The sequence below is a fragment of the Corvus hawaiiensis genome, chromosome 1 (assembly GCF_020740725.1).
Source record: "Corvus hawaiiensis isolate bCorHaw1 chromosome 1, bCorHaw1.pri.cur, whole genome shotgun sequence".
Taxonomy (NCBI): Eukaryota; Metazoa; Chordata; class Aves; order Passeriformes; family Corvidae; genus Corvus; species Corvus hawaiiensis.
In genome coordinates, this window is record NC_063213.1 from 60,524,672 (window position 1) to 60,541,754 (window position 17,083).

General features: G+C 38.7%; 1 protein-coding gene across 12 annotated transcripts in view; it reads left to right on the forward strand.

Moving 5' to 3' along the window:
- The window catches only part of LOC125327582 (voltage-dependent L-type calcium channel subunit beta-2), a 248,532-nt gene that overhangs the window by 87,736 nt on the left and 143,713 nt on the right, over nucleotides 1–17,083 (forward strand). The window contains exon 1 of one of the 12 annotated variants that reach the window (XM_048307279.1): nucleotides 213–995. The exons of the other annotated variants lie outside the window; for them this stretch is intronic. Within the exon in view, the coding sequence (XP_048163236.1) occupies nucleotides 915–995 (81 nt within the window). The 5' untranslated portion in view covers nucleotides 213–914. Of the gene's footprint in view, nucleotides 1–212; nucleotides 996–17,083 lie in introns of those variants that run through there. 12 annotated transcript variants of the gene reach the window in all.

Here is a 17,083-nt window from a genome sequence, read left to right on the forward strand (position 1 = left end):
TGGACTGCTCCAAATGCTCTCATTCTGTGCAGTGAAGCATAAGTATTTTGCAAATGGTACTGGCCCGTGTGCTGAGTGAGGAAGCAGAGGTCTTCCTGTATAATCCGATTTCAATCAACTCACTCTAATCACTACTGATAGTTGCAAAATTTAGCCTGGATCTGCTCTGGTAATCTAGATTGACAGGAGGTAAAAGTAAAAGGACAGAAGGGCAGAGGAACAAAGAGAAACAAGCAGGAACAGTGATTTTCTGCCTTTGCTTGCCGTTCTGGGACGCGCGTCCGTGCCAGCGGTGAGCCCAGCGCTGCAGGAGGGTGCTCCGAGAACAGGTGCCCTCTGTGGGGCTGGAGTGGCAGCCGCCACGCCACGGGCACGGATGGTGCAACAGGTACCTGCCCGAGCTGTTGGCATGCATTATTTATTGACATCGAGATCCTAATTCTCTTTATTACTCTAAAGATCCTGGGGTCGTGAAATATTCAGGCATAGCAGCAGTTAAACAGTGCAGCCAGCAGCTGTGTGTGTCTTTGACATCCTCTGAAGGCGAGTGGCTTCCAGTGCTGGGCTTCATTCTCCTACGAGCTCAATGCTTGGCTGGAAGCTTGGAGGATAACTGGACTCTGCATTTTCTCACTGGGCTGGTGAAGTGTGTGTGGGAGTAAGTCCCTTGGACTTTTGGTTTTAACTTTTCATAGGGAAGAGCCAACTTTGGATTTCATGGATATACAGAAATACAGGCAGCTGCTGCTGAAGACAGGTATGTCTCGGTTTGACTGGATTATACATCGGGAAGAAAAATGACTTTTTTTATTGTTACCTGACCACATGCTCTGTGTGCCTGTGTCAGCCAGGCTGAGGAACTCTACACCCTAGGGTAACCACGGCGCCTGGACTACCCCTCCATCTGACTTTCCATGCTGGTGGGGCTGCTGTTGGTTGTTTCAGCCTTGCATGTTGCCATGCTAAAAACACCCAAGGCTAAAAATGTGTCCTGGGTAAGTACAGAAGCATGAACAAAGTTTCTATAAGTGTGGATTTTTCAGGTATATATGAATATGCTTTTCTCTATATATGTGGAAGTATAAACTTAGACAGACTGAGGTATAAGGTAGATTAAAAGATTATAAATCATTAAGATCGTAATTATTTAAAATATTTCTAAGAATTAAGAAAAAAAAACATTATTTTGAACACTGGTAATTTGAAGGAACTGTACTAGGAAATGTTACGAAAGACTTTCAACTTACTTGTTTCTTATATATACTTTCCATCTGTGCTAGTAAAGCGTTTGTGCTACATACTTTTATATCAATTGAAAAATTTTTGTGGATTTTTGGATGCAGACTTAAGGCTTAAAGAGTAAGGTTTAAAGATTTTCATGGGATTAATGAATAACTGTAGTTTAATTTCTATTTTTTTATACTTCAGTGGTTTGATACTATAGGTGTTCTTCTATGTAGTTTGATTCACATCTTCAAACACTGTTTATAAAGTCCCAGGAGTTGTTTCGGTACGTTGTAATAAGTTGTAATACACAGTGGGATGAGGGAGTCCACATTCGGTGTCTTTTCTGTTGACTTTCTTCTTTTTAAGTAAGGAAATACATTTTTATTTTGTCCTTATCCATTATTTCTGTATCAGAAACTAGGATTCCTGTTGGAGAATAAAGTAAGCCATGAAATACAATTCCTGACTAAGAAACAGTGCCCTTTGCTTACCCCCATCATGGATGATTATACAACTCTACCAGTGCACAGCCTGCTCTACCGAATAAGCACAGTATCATCAAATTGCAGGTCTACACAGAGTCCTGGAAATGCTGGCAACTGCTCAGTACATAGCTTTAGGGCTTCTTTAGTGACCTCACTGAGTCCCAAATATTGCCCCAAGTGTTCCTCATAACTGCATTACCTTGTCTACAGTGCCAGGGTTTTCAGCAGTAAAGGATGCCACTGCCAGCTCTGAGGTTCAGATCCCTTCCCTTCCCTTCCCTTCCCTTCCCTTCCCTTCCCTTCCCTTCCCTTCCCTTCCCTTCCCTTCCCTTCCCTTCCCTTCCCTTCCCTTCCCTTCCCTTCCCTTCCCTTCCCTTCCCTTCCCTTCCCTTCCCTTCCCTTCCCTTCCCTTCCCTTCCCTTCCCTTCCCTTCCCTTCCCTTCCCTTCCCTTCCCTTCCCTTCCCTTCACTTCCCTTCCCTTCCCTTCCCTTCCCTTCCCTTCCCTTCCCTTCCCTTCCCTTCCCTTCCCTTCCCTTCCCTGCTGTGAAAATGCATTAAGTTTCAGATTACTTAGAAATTTAAGTGTGTTCATGAAGCAGGCTATGATATGAGCCTAGTTGAGAGATGTTTGTATCCCCCAATTTATGTACTGAGGGACAAACTGCTCACATACACAGTGTCTCTTCTTGGAAGTAGAAATCTCATATGTCTGCAGATATGATGGGTTACAAGTTTGGCTATTTAAATATAAGGTATATGTATGTATTCAAATACCTATTTCTGGTGATTATGTTGGAGAATGTGGAAATATTTACTCTTACGAATAGTTTTGCATTGTGGAATAGTCACCAAGGATAAAACAAGTAAGTCCTTTCTTGCTCTCCATCCTTTCATTATCAATTTGCATAAAAAAAGGAAATAGATACATGCTGTCATGAAAATGGTAAATTTTGGTAATCGTTTCAACTGGATGATTGATACAGAGTTTATCTATCATAGCATGGCCCTAGGTTGTGGACATTAATGACCTTTAGTTGTTTCATTAAACCCATAGTTGCACATGTGAAATGTATAAACTATAAACTGATTTGAAAACTCCAGTTCAAAAATGACAACTTACATGATTGCAACTGTGTGCTATATAAAGAAATAGATGCTGCATCCAAACCATTGTAGCATCTGGGATTACTTCTACTTCATATACAATTTTTTCCATTGAATAAAAACCACAAAATTTCTGCAAAAACTATCTGTAAGGTTTCTGACTTAATTTTTAACTAAGTGTATTCTATTAGTAATTTACAATTGTAACAGGATAGTTGTTTGAGCTAAATGAATTAATGGCTATAAAACGATGGAGATAGTTTTATCTGTCTTGCATTCATCTCTTTCCCTTTGGTTTTCTTGGGGGGTGTGTGTTTAATCACTTCATCTGTCTTTGGCAATATAATATAAAAGTTATTCACTATTAAGTGATGGCAGGTGTCATTTCCTTAGTAAGTATAATTTGTGACTAGTACTTTAATTGAGAAAAAGGATACCTATTGCTCTGAGGATGCTTAAAACAGATAAGAATAGTGATTTTTTTTTCTTTTTTTAATGCTTTAGTGTTTTGAAAATCTGACATGCCCTACAGTGAAGTACAAGGGCACTTTAAAGAATCAGATACCTGCTCAAAGTATCACTTGTTTTAAATCCCAACAAGTGAAGATTAACTGGAATTTATCGAAAATCTGGATTTTGACTCCAGAAGTTTTACCTGTCTGGGGATTCGATCTTGACCTTTGTGGATATGCAATGAAAATACAAGGGTCCCAGGCTGAATCACAAAGATAAAAGTGCATGAGCAAGGTGCTTTGACATTTTCTGAAATTTAATTTTCACCTGCTTAAAACTTAAGATTTTGGCCACTTTTTGGCAATTACTTTGCTGAATCACAGTGTTTTCTAAATCTTTGCTGTTCTGTAATTGAAGTTGGCATTTGATCCTTGTATCTGTAGCATATAATGTTCTTAAGGACAGAAACCATGCTATGCTGGTGGATTTTTTTACAAAAAAACCTGCTGCCTGCATAATTTATAGTTCCTCTTCAAGGCTTCAAGGTGTCTACCTGAGTGCCTTCCCCTGTGGAAAAGAAAACCCAAACCTGCTACAGTCCTTAAAAACTAGGCAGCTTCTATGACCTTTGCTAACATTTTGCACCAGTGTGTCTGACAGACCCTGACTGCTGCAAGGACCCTCACCTCAGAAATTGCAAGGCTTAGAAGTTAATATCTGATGTCTTTCAAGAGTTGAGGAGTTGTCAGCTTTTCAGTGGGTTGTTTCTTTCCCAGAAGTGCTTCGGATACCATTTGATAGATCTCCATGTCTTCAATACAGGTTCTGTGAATATCAGCCTTGGTCTTGTGCTTGTGATTGTGAGGAAAGCATTGGTCACGGCTACATGTGGTGTCTGGCTATTTAAAGGCTTTAAATGGTCTTCTAGCAGCTGTGGGGACTTTAGTTTAAAATTAGGTAGAGAATATTTTAACTTTTCTCTCTCTAATGGCTGTTGGTGCTGTCACATGTGAATATTTTAGAAAATTACTGGGAAGAACTGAGGCTGACCTAGACAAGATGACTGTAAAATCTGTTTGTCATCTGGTGCCTTGGGGTTTTTTGTATTTGATTTGCAATATGAATTCATTTAATTATCCTTGATGGAATAATTTTGTTAAATTGACTCCTATTGACACAAATTTAATTTTCATTGTCTAATATAAGCAATTCGATTGTTTGCTACTTTATGTAACAGAGCTACCTTTGAGCTCTGTGACAATTGTAGGTAGGACCTAAACCTGTGGAAAAGGCAGTAGGTCACAATAAATGCAACTATGGGACATTATCTTTAAACCATGTTTTTGACCTAAGCAGAAGATGGCTGTGAGAATTGAAAATACAGGAACTTGGAAATTTGAAATACCATAGCATCTTCAAAATACAGTTCTATGCATGTTAATGAAGGATGTCTCCTCTATAGTTTCTGTAAACAACTTGGCTAGTCTGTTATACCCTTATATAGAGGAGTAAGCACCTTCCAGTATTCTGTAAAAGACATTTAATTGTGTACCTGATGTAATTTTCAAGGGCAGCATCATTTTAGTGTTCTAAGTACAGCCATTTTTACCTATCCAAGCATCCTCTGGCCTTTGGAACCATACGAGCCCTGCTGGAGGGCTGCAAACCTTGACTCTGCGCCAAGGCAACCTACTGAGCAGAAAGGTCATTGAGCCACAAATACCCAAATAAATTCTAGCTCTTTAGCTGAAAGCTGTAGAGCTGCCTGCCATGCTCTGCTGTCAGTAGTTAATTTGTGGTATCTATTGCAAAAAAAGAGCAAAGTCTGTGGTGCTCTTTGGTAGAGTAACTCTTCTTCCCTGAAACACAGGTTTGGGGTGGGTAGGAAGTTTGCTGCATTGTTGTTACTGTAAGTAGGATGCTTGTGAGTGCACACATAGTATGTTTCTGCTTTTATTAATATTTAAATTGAGTTGTCAGTGTTGGTATTAAAGAGATATATCTTCTTTATTGCACAGTATCTTTTATCTCTGTCTTCTTAATAATGCTCTGTTGAACAGCTTGTATCACTCAGATTCAAAGGAGTGGAGTTTACAGAGGAGGAAGACTGACTTTTATGTAATTAATGGAATTGTAATTCCTGATGAATTCCCTCAGCTAATAAAAAGGATTGATATTTCTATCTCACTTTATTACTCAAGAACTGACATGATACATGTGGTGTTATAATGGTACAGGAAGTTAATGAAAAAAGAAGAAAAATAGAATGTAAATAGTGAAATATGCTTGAAATATCACCTAACGGGAAAAAATAGAGTGTTATGTAGTCAAATAAAAAGGGAGAGCAGGGGATAAAAATTCTGAGGGAGAAGAGATAAATAAAAATACAAAGTAGAGCTTTGAATCTTAAGATATGCGATATTATTAGAAAGGAAGGGTTAAACAAATACAGAAGTACAAAGAGGGGGACACTTAATGTGTCTAAATTAAGAGCTCTATTTTTGTACACTTGGGATCAACTTGAAAATAGGAAATAAAACAAGTAGTTTGAAGGACAAGACAGTGGAAGAAGCTTGGAAATAATAGGGAAGTTATCTGAGGATGATTTCATGTTTACCCTGAAATGTGAAAGATAATGGTAATACAAATGAAATTTGATGTGCTTCTAACAGAGGGCAAAAGGCTCCCTCGGATGAGTTCTCTTCACTTGAGGTTCTTGAGGCACATGGATGAGAGGAAGACTTGGAGAGAAGTACCTGCTGTTCGCAGGCGTGCTATTACTATTACTCTGCTGTGGGTTAGTATCGATCCTGTGAAGAGACTGCAAAAGTGCAGGAAATATTGAAGGTGCACGCGTCATCTGTCTGTGAAACACTAATGAAACTATTGCTCATTTCATAGCATGGTTTTAAAATGTTACTGAAGGAGGGTAAGCTAGGGTTTGATGGAAGGTCTATGGAGAGAGCTCTTGACTGCAGCTGTATCCCTCTGGGCTTAAAGGGTTATCCAAGCCATAATTGCAGGAGTATGTGGCATAAAAGACAAGCGATTTCTCAACTCTGGCTTGCATGGAAGACTTTCATCCTTTGATAAATCACGGGTCTTGGCATTTAAAGAGTGACGCAGCTGAAACAGCTGTAGATGCTTTTTGTCTGAAGTGCACCATTATTGGTGAAAAAGAGAAAAAAAAATATTGTATGTTACATTGCTTATGAAGTTATGTTTTTGTTCAGTAAATTGTTGGGCTGCTGTTTTGGTTCTGTCTTGTCCTGGTCTAGCATGTGCTAATACGATACAATACTCACTCTGTCAACTAATCATTCACTGAAATGACATTGTAATTTGCTTTCTTTCTGGTTGTTTTCAAGTCCTTAATTTCTAGTGGAGACAGCTCTCAGCATTCCTGAGTAATAGAGCAAGCTTCCTCAGCAAACTTCTGATGACAGGATTGGCTCTCTCTGCTGGCAGCACAGGTTTTTTTCTATTAATAGAGGCAGGTCTGGGTTGTCTCCATCCTTCAGAGGCAAACCTTTTGTGAAAGCACCTGCGGCTCCAGGATTGTCTTCTTTTGGCTGCATGGGGCTCTAGTGGTGTCCTGCAGAAAGTTCAAGGGACTCAAAGCACTAGAAAAGAAAAGGCAAAAAGCTTAGCTACATATTATCCATTCCTCTGTTTTTCCTTGTACTTACTTATCAGTGTAATTCCCACTGATTTTGGTTGGAGCTACATTCATAATCTGATTAGCAGAAAGGTCATCAGGGCATGCAGAACTTCAAGTAGTCTGCTGTAAGGTAGAGGGCTTGCTTCCCTTGACTTTTCTGAAAGTTTTCCCTTGAATCAGGGGACCCAGGATCCTGCCACATCCCCAGAGCAGCCAGGCTGTGCCAGCGAGTGGAGCTGCATGGATGGCACTTTCTGCGAGAAGTTGTGGCCTGTGCGCACAAGGTTGGGATTGCACTCAGGCTGCTCATCCAGCAGAGTCACTGCCAGTCTGGGCTGGATGGGGGTGATGCATCCTATCAATAACACTGCTTGACTCAGCCTGCACGATCTCTGATTTTTAGCAGTCAAGTCTGAGAAATAAATTAGTGGTGCATTCCAGATTGGAATCTCTCATTAATTTTAGCAGTTCTGTACAGCGTGCTGACGTCGTGACTACCAGGCAGCAGTTTTAAAGAGTCTTGAGGGCGATTTGTGTTAAAGCTGGAAAGTTGTTGCTGACTGACTTCATACAGTAAGGAGAAGTTAACTTTCCCAGAGTACTTTTTTGTTAATACATGAAGTCACACCAAAGTGAAATAGAAATATAGGTTTTTTAACTTTTAGTAGAAATATATGCTAAGTGCCTTAAAAAGTGCCTTAAACATTAAAAAACTGCAGCAGATACCTTAAACACAGTTCTTACTGCAGCAGTGTTACCTTTTTACAGAATTCTTTTACTTTAGACAAAATATAGATAAAACTATACTGTTCACATTTTTTAGATAGAGTGTTCACCTAAACAATAAGAGTTGATAGAAACTATAAATGCAAATCTGTGTAATACCTATGTAACTCTTGTGTAATGCATGCACATTAAATTTAAATACATGCACAAGCATTTACCACAGATGTCTAATCGCTGCTTCTAATTTCTATGGACTTTTTGTAACCTCACAGGTATAATGGGGAGGGCAAGAGGAATATGTTTCCCACTTTTTAAGATGTAAAAGTTAGGGTGAGGTTTTTTTCCACTATCAAGAGTTAATAAAAAAGCAGAAGTTAACAGTTGACCCAGTCACAACTGATTTGAGCCGCCTTGAAATGTCTTGAAATTTTTAGAAACTTTCAGTTTTTCTGGGTCAGAGGAGAGTATTGGAGAAAATACAAACCTTAGTTTGAAGGTAATGTTGTCTGAGATGAAATAGAAGGTGAAATTACAGATGCATCTGTGGACAAAAGGAAGTTGAGCCTGTTTTTCTCAGAAATACTTGTACTGTCCTTGGACATTAAAATCTGAATACAGGAATGCCATCTGTATACTCCAGTGGTTTAATTATTTCTACTGTCATTTCATTTTTAGTTTTCTAAGGTTTTTGCCCCTACTAAAATTTGAGGTGCTTTCAATATAAATTTGTAATGTAATTTTCCTATATTTGAATTGCAAAGATTAAAACTGACTGGGGTTGCAATTTATGCCAAATTGTCAGATATATCTCACATTTCCAGAGGCATAAATGGGCTCAGAGTGAATAAAGTGTAAATGGTTTATTTTTCCAGTGATGCATGACAAATTTAAACATGTAACTGCATAAGTATTTATGAATTCTTTGCTCAAAACATTAGTGCATTAATTGAAAAATTATTCTTAAAATTATGGCAGCCAAGGGAAAAAGAAAGATAATCAAAAGAATGGATATTGGACATTTAGGACTGAGAACATACTGCAACCTAGGAATTCTGTAAAAACTTAGGACGATGGAGAAGTTTTAATCCTTTTGTATTTGCTTAATGTTAGAGCTGATAGGGAATTTTTTTTTTTTTTTAATGCTGTATGTTAAGGCTGTATAATTTTCTGTTTGAATTCATCCTGCTCCCTTTCAAAAATACTTGTCCTCAGCACAGTTGCTACATTTCATCTGGGATTCTGCTTGTGTATAGATCTTATAATGTCCTGTGGTTATTGTATCCCATGAAGTTATACTGTTCTTCAAGTAACATGTGATGCCGAATGAAAATTATGCATACAATGAAAAAGGCTCACAAGAAATGTTCAAGAAATGTGCCCATATTTTAGTCATAAAGTTATGGATACGGTTGATCAGAATCTCATGGAAATTTAGTCATTATATGCTCAAAGTATTCTGTATCTGTTTGTTTCTTCCTGTGTATACCTACTCATAGGAGAATATTTTTATCTAATCATTAACTATTTTATACTGAGTTCATAGGAGATATTGATAACATTGAAAGTCTTCTTAAGTTCTGTTTTTACAAGACAGCCTGTTCTTGGAGGAAACTACAGACATGATTTCCTATGTGGAAATTGGTTTTGAGCATTTAGAAGCAATTTGAATGTAATACTGTGCAGAAAACTAAACCAAATAAACCATGCATTTTTATTATTTATTATGGTAGAAAAGGCTGTCATAAAAATTACCACATTAAAAAAAAAAAGCAGCAGCGCAGTTAACATAGTTTCTCTGGATGATCATCAGCTGTCAGTAAGCTGTGTCAGTAAGATGTCTTCTTTAGAATAAAAATAGCATCAACACTTGTTGACACAAAATATAACAGTTGATTACTAGACTAGATAAATCTGGGAAAAGATATGTAAAGGTGTGTCACACACGGGGAAAAAAAAGTACAAATAAAAAGTTACTTATGTGGAAGTGTATGCAACAGTCCCAAGATACACATTGGCAGTGAAAATCTCTCTTTTCTATTATACATGATTTATAAATGCTTTCTGTCACAAGTGAAAGCATCGTGGAAATGAGAGAAGAAATTCAAAGGACATTAGGAAGTGAAGATAATTTAACCTGAAAAACAGGAAAGAAGTAAATAGAGCTGTAAAAGCTCCAGATTTCAAGAACTTAAAAGTCCAGACCGCTCCCTAGAGCCTGTCAGTGAGGCCTGCTCTGCAGAGGCTTAAGGGATGGCCTTTATGTTTGACTTCCCAATCTGCTTCCTAATGTCTTTCAATTCATGTTGGCTTTGGTGAATAAGTAGCTGGGTACAGTGTATTGAATTCTTGCCCTATTTCCGGGCTGAATGCTGTTTCCACATTTCAACATGTCTTTGGCTTTTCTTCTTGGAAAATCCCACTCTCTGAGATTTCTCCCATGTTATAGAACCTGGTTCTTGAATGGAAAATACTTGTATTCAATTTATTAAGTAAATTAAATTTGATAAACTTCAACAGACATTTTGATACTTTCTGTAATAATATCTTGTTGTCTTCAGAATTTTTAGAAAATAGTAGGAATTTCTTTGCAAACAACACCTCAGTTTTTAGTATTCAGCATTTCAAACCAGTACCATATTCTTCATGCGGGAATTATTTTATTGCAGGGCTCATCTGTGTTTAATACTTGCAGGTTTTACTGTCTTGTGGTCTTTTTCTTCCATTGGATTAACTGCTGTGGCAAAGAGTAACTTGTACTTTTTGATATGACTTCTATTGAGTCTTCCAGTAATTTTGAGGTTGTATTGTCTGATTTCCCTCTATATCTACACCATGTTAAATAAGGAAGGGAGCTGGACCTGTTCAGCCTCGAGAAGAGACAATTGAGAGGAGACGTAATCTCTCTCAGTATCTGAAGGGAGGGTGCCAAGAGGATGGACCAGGCTCTTCTCGGGGATGCCAAGCGGTAGGACAAGAGACAATGGGCAGAAATTGTTGCACAGGAAGTTCTACCTGAATTATGGAGAAGAACTTCTTTACCATGAGGGTGACTGAGCACTGGAACAAGTTGACCAGAGACAGAATGGAGTCTCGTTCACTAGAGATATTCAAGGACCATCTGGATACCTGTGCCATGTGCTCTGGGATGGCCCTCCTTGAGCAGGGAGGTTGGATCAGATGACCCACCTGGTCCCTTCCAACCTCACCCGTGTGCTTCTATGGGAGACATAAAGCACTGCTTAGTCTACTCGGTACTCCTATTGTGAATAATATTTTTGTTAAGTAACATTAAATGTCACTTCTTAAAATAAGACTAGTAAGCAATTTGAGATAGATGCATTCAAAGAACATAATCTCCTTAAGACTTAGAGGAAGCTTTCATAAAAAAAAAAAAAAAGGGCCTATAACTATGTTGGGTTGAGTGCACTAATATGCAAGATATTATTTTACAGATTTGTTCATAGCTGCACTTCTGAATGTGATTCCATGTTGTTAAACTCCTAGTACCAAATGTTCTTACTCTTTCTTTATCTGAAAAGGGCCATTCAGATGTCCTTGAAGTTAAAAGTTCCTCCCTAAAGATGCAAGAATGTCTAAAGACATCAGAAAAAAAGCAGAATGAAATCCCAAAAGCACAAAGGGAACAGGGAAAACAAAGTACTGTTATCCCAGCTGCTGATACCTACTTCTTTATTTATTTCATATTGGAAGGCATGAATCAGATATGACATCTTCTGAGAAACTGTTTACTCTTTATAAACCATCATCTCAATCTAGTCCTAGAGCTCCTCTTGTCTGTTGGTGAAATGGGATGTGCTGGAATGCTTCATCATAATTATTGCCTTTATTAGTTGTAAGAAATTAGAACAACAGTTAATACGGTCCTCTGTGATTCAGATGATGAATATGAAGCAGAAGCACCATTGTATAACACTCTAATTCAAGAACCCATTTTTTCTCCTCACAAAAACCTTGATTTGCAGACTTTGAAGTTGCTCATATTCCATACCTTGTTTCTCACAGAGCACACAACTAATTTTTTGGTTCTGTTTCATTTATCAGTTGGAAAAGAGTGCAGCATTTCTTGTAATTTTTATCATACTTTCTATTGTACAGAAATTGAGATTGGATTTAATGTCTTGATCTCTTTCTAAACACTGACAAAACAGGAATTTGCAAGTATTTAGTGTGAATACATGCATGGAATACTGTGCTTGGAAGACATTAATGTAGTGATATTCTTTTGAGTCATTAACAACTGATAGAGAATAAAGCTAATGAGGCAAAATATAACTATGGAATAGATAATTTCCTTTTAAAAATTATATTTTTAGGAGCAGATTTTTTGTAGGAAGAAGAATCATTACCCATTGCCAACTATAGCAGATTTTTAATTCAGCAACTGATAAATTTTATTCTTTCATGGAAAACAATCAAAATATCTATTTTGAACAGTTAAAAAGTTTTAATGAATATTTATTGATGTAGTACTATGGTCTATTAATAGTTTCACTTAGGTAGCTTTAATTTTAAGAGTTTTGACAAATTTTTGTTGGTTTATTAGAATTGTAAAATGCTTCTCAATATCACAGAAACTTGTGTTAGGAAATTTTTCCTATTGTAAACAGAAATTAAACAAGCTGTGTGCCAGCTATTTCATCTCTGACAGTTGGGCCCTTGCAAGGTCACTTACAAAGCTCATAAACTTAATTGAGTTCTCCTACAAGCTTTGATATGAAGAGTAAGTAGCAAAGTGTTGGATTGCCAGCTATTTTGAAGTGTTCCCAATACTTTGGCCAACAAAGCAGCAGGAGAGGGGACAGGGCAGAATGGGGATGTGCTTTTCAGTTCCTGGCAAAATGACACAGTAGTAGAGCAAAATCTATTAAATGACTTTCCAACTTTGTTCTGAACAAACTGTACTCTCCAGTATCGTTTCAAATGTCGTCAGCTCTGTCAAATGCTTAATATTGTCCTGTAAGGTTAAGTAATTTTCTCTGAATCCTTGTTTGAGGTCGGTAAATCTGTTCTGGTGGAACCTCTGTGTGCTGTGTAATTGCGAGACAATGCTAGGTATGGTTATACTATATTTGTGATGAGTAAAATAGCATCAGTCACACAACATATTCCTCCACTGTCACCAGATCAGGCATTTCAGTCTTTTCACCTGCATTAGGGATGACAGGGGATGTGGGCTGCACGACAAGGAATGTGGGCTGCGCAGTAACACATATATTATTGGCCTGTTCTCCTCTATCAGAAAATCTCATGTTACTAGTCAATCACCTCTGTATACTGTTGTACTGGAAGTCTTTTAAATGAATAAAAATGATGTCTCGCCTTTCCAAAACAAGTGGGAAGTTTATTTTATGTCAGCAAGTCTCGTGATGCAGCAGCAGCCCCCAAGGCTGCAGTCCCTGGGCCTGCAAAGTGAGTGGTGTGACTCGGCACTGCTGCTCTGTGGGGTTTTGAAGGGATCCGTGTGGAGTGTTCAGCTGCTGTGCATGACTGGAGTGGGGTGGCTGTGAGGAGGGAGGTACTTCTCTGTCTGAAGCAAAGCCAGTCCCTGTTAATAGCTTAGCAGTGTTTAACTCAGCACCCTGATTTCTAAGCTGTCAGTGGAAGGACCCAGGTTTGGGGTTGCTTGATAAGCACCCCCAAACACCATCAGTCACTGCATCAATCTGCCAATGCTTATTAGCCCCTTTCCTTCTAAGTTCTTCCCCTTTCCCACTCAGATTCTCATCCAAAAAACAGCTGTCCCCCAATCACTTTTTTTCCCAGTTTGTCCTGATTTTGGTATGTCTGACAGTGTTGCCCAGGTAATATGGCCTTACACCACCCTACTGATAAGGTTACCTGCACACTGTGTACACACCTGTGCAGGTTTGGTGGGGGAGGGAGGAAAAGGGTTCATGTGCTGATGGGTAAATGAGGCACTGGTACCTCTCTAAACCTGAACTGCTGCTGGGACAACAATGTGCTAAGGGATCAGATCCCAATAATGTAGGATCATTACTGATGCAGGTTTTAATTTCAACTATTTTTGTGGGTGACTTAAGCACTCGTGAAGAAACGGCTTTTGAATTGCAGCCTTTCCTGTACATTTCCCTTACCCTCTTGGTAAATTGGAAAGAGATTATTTTAAGAGATGTTTTGTAAGTGACCTCTTCCAAGAGACAAAGTTTCTGGTTTATTTTTCAAAGTACCTCCTTTGAAATGTGTTTAAAACTAAAATAAATCTTAAAATTGTGCACATTGCCTTCTTTAGAAAAAAAAAAAAAAAAAAAAATCACTTAAGTGGAAATCTAAACCCCAGCTGGTCTAAACTACTGGAGTAATTTCTGCATATTTATGACTGGAATGGCACCAGACTAGCTCATGATGTAAATTAAGGATTTCTTTTCACTTACAGCCAGTGCTTTTAACTACTCCTTTGTATTTTTTCTGTAAGTTTATTGTTGCTAGGGGAAATACTTTGAATCCTGTGAGAAATGTGGTATGCTCCCACACTAATGGAACCTACTGTATTTTTGTACTATACAGTTTTCAAGGAAAAAGAACTCCTCATGCTGCAAGTAACATCACAAGTAATGAACACATTGGCTCTGGGAAATTATGTTCTCCTTGTGATGGTGTAAATTCTCTGTGGTAAATACAGCACTTTTAAGGAAAAGGAATTCAAAAGCCTTTTAGCAGTAACCCAGGCATTTCAGATTAGTTAATTATAATGTTGCGTGATGGTCTTTGAACTTAAGGTTGGGGCATTCACAACTTCTCTGGGAAACTTGTCCCAGTGCCTCATCAATCTCACAGTGAAGACTTTCTTCCTAATGTCTGATGTAAATCTCTCCTCCTTCAGTTTAAAACCATTCCCCTTGTCCTATCAGTGAATGTTCTTATAAAAAATTCTTCTCCAGCTTCCTTGTCAGCTCCCTTTAGATACTGGAAGGCTGCCCTGAGGTCTCCTTGGAGCCTTCTCCAGGCTGAACAGCCCCAACTCTCTGCTTGTCTTTGTAGGGTTGGTGTTCTCTGATCATCTTTGTGGCGTCCTCTGGACTCAGTCCGACAGGTCCATATCCTTATGCTGGGCACCCCAGAGCTGGATGCAGCACTCCAGGTGGGGTCTCACCAGGGCAGAGCAGAGGGGCAGAATCCCCTCCCTCACTGTGCCGCCCACACTGCTTTTCATGCAGCCCACAATTGGCTTTCTGCGCTGCAAGTGCACTGTGTCAGCTCATCTTGAGCTTCTCATCCACCCACAACCCCAAATCCTTCTCCTCAGGGGTGCTCCCAGTCCATTTTCTGCCTAGCCTGTACCTTTGCTTGCAATTGCCTTGACCCAGGTGCATTTATCATTAACACAAGACTTATTGGAACTGTTAAAACTGTAGTTTAGGTTTAAATTTTCAAGACTTGCCAGCCTGTAATTTGTAAAAATACGTAGATAATTCCTCAAGTCCATAATTAACTACTTAATACATACATTCTGATAGGATTTTTCTTGTGTGAATGTGCCTCCCAAAAAAGGAGCAGGTTGAAGAAAGCTATTCAAAACCATTGTGCTTCCAAAGCGTATGGTTCCTTTTATTTCTGATATCAGCCGTGGCTTGCATCAAGCAACACAAAAATCAGCCTAGTTAGATGTCCACTTTTTGTGGGGCTGTAATGTGCAAATTGACAGAGAATATGAAATCCAAAGAGAAAAAATTCCTCCCTAAAGACGCCAAGTAGTCAGTGTGTTAAAGAATGAGAAGAAGTAGAGTTTTATACCTCACTGATGCAGAAGACTGTTTGCTGACTGGTAAGTGCAGGATTCCAAATGTAATGTTTCTGAACAGAAGAGAGAAAATTACCTACTTGTTGGATGAAGACAAACTGGGTTCTCAATTAAAAGTGTGCCTAGGCTGTTCTCTACTTAAGACAGGAGTAAAGGATTTTAGCAAAAAAAATAATGAACTTTTTGAAAATCTGAAGGTGGAACTAGCTGTGAAAACCTATCTTCCTTTCCAGCAGAAAACTACCTAGAAAGGAAAAAGGATTGCAGGGTAAAAACATAAAAAATAAAGTCGAATTTCAAAATAATACTGCAATAACAGTAATTATTGACAGGAAACTTATCTAGTAATTAAAGAAAAATGTTATACATTATTTACTATTTATTTTAAAGCCATCATCAATTTCTACTTGTACATTCATTTTCAGAGACACTGTGAAGCTACCGAGAAACACAGGTTTGTGTCACAATTTACTTAAAGAATGCATTCACTAAATGCTGTAGAATAGATATACCAGTGTAATATTTTGTGCTCAAAGTCTTCAGTTGCTTGCAGTAATTCATGATACCTTTGCAAGTCTGTGCTTAGGGTTATGCATCTTATTCTTTCATTAATATATTGTTTATCCTCTGAAGTGTGACTGTCTATCTGTTGCACAGAATGTAACAACTGTGGCTTCATCCAGACTCTCCTGAAAGAACTGGGGTCACATTTTCAAGTTATTTGTGGCACTTTCATCCTTTGCAAGTCATGTTTTGGCACATTGTGTTCCTTAACAGTGCTGAACTTACTGGTCCAGTATTACTGTAGAACTAGTCAGTTCTGTGAGAGCTAAATGGGTGCAACTCCTCAGCACTGTTACTGCCAAACCCCGCTTTCTGTTTCTGAGGTTTTTAATTTTTTATTTGCATGTCTAAGAATTGCTTCACCAGTTTATAGCTGTAAATTAGGACAGTCAAATGCTTTTGTTTTCACAGAACAGGGAAAATGCTGCTTATTTATGGGAATTTATTATGGCATACAAGGAAGGATTTGGGACCATTTACTGCATCGCTCAGTTTCCCCCAGAGGATCTCCCCAGGCAGTCAGCCTCTCCCAGAGTTCTCAGGTTCCTGGGAGAAAATTTCTCCTTCATGGTGGCAAATCTGTGGTCAGACTGGGGGATCAGAACTTCAAATCTTACAATTTTGAAGATTTTTTTCCTTATTACCATGGGTCCCCTAACGTGGGCACTCATGACAAGATGTTGGTAAAGATCACCCATCTGTTGAACTTGACTTTTCCTTGGTCAGACATAACCTCCAGGCTGAGGAGCACTTGAGGTTCATCCATTTGTGAATGTGAACTGGGGACTCTACGGAATGAGAGGAGGGGTGTGAGAAACACGTTCAGTGAGACCCATTTCCGGCGTTCCTCAGACATAAAGTCAGCATATTAAAAAGAGCTGTATTTTTAGCCAGGATTGCTTCCTAGCAACAGACCATTTACTGTACTGTGGGCTTAAAAAGTATTAAATAATTTTAGCTTTCCTACTTTAACCTCGGTGGATTACACTAATGCCTTCAGGCTCTTTTCCTGTGCTATGCTATCTGCCTTCTGGTACAGCAAACTACTGTCAAGGCCAGGCTGCTCTTAACTCACATGCTGT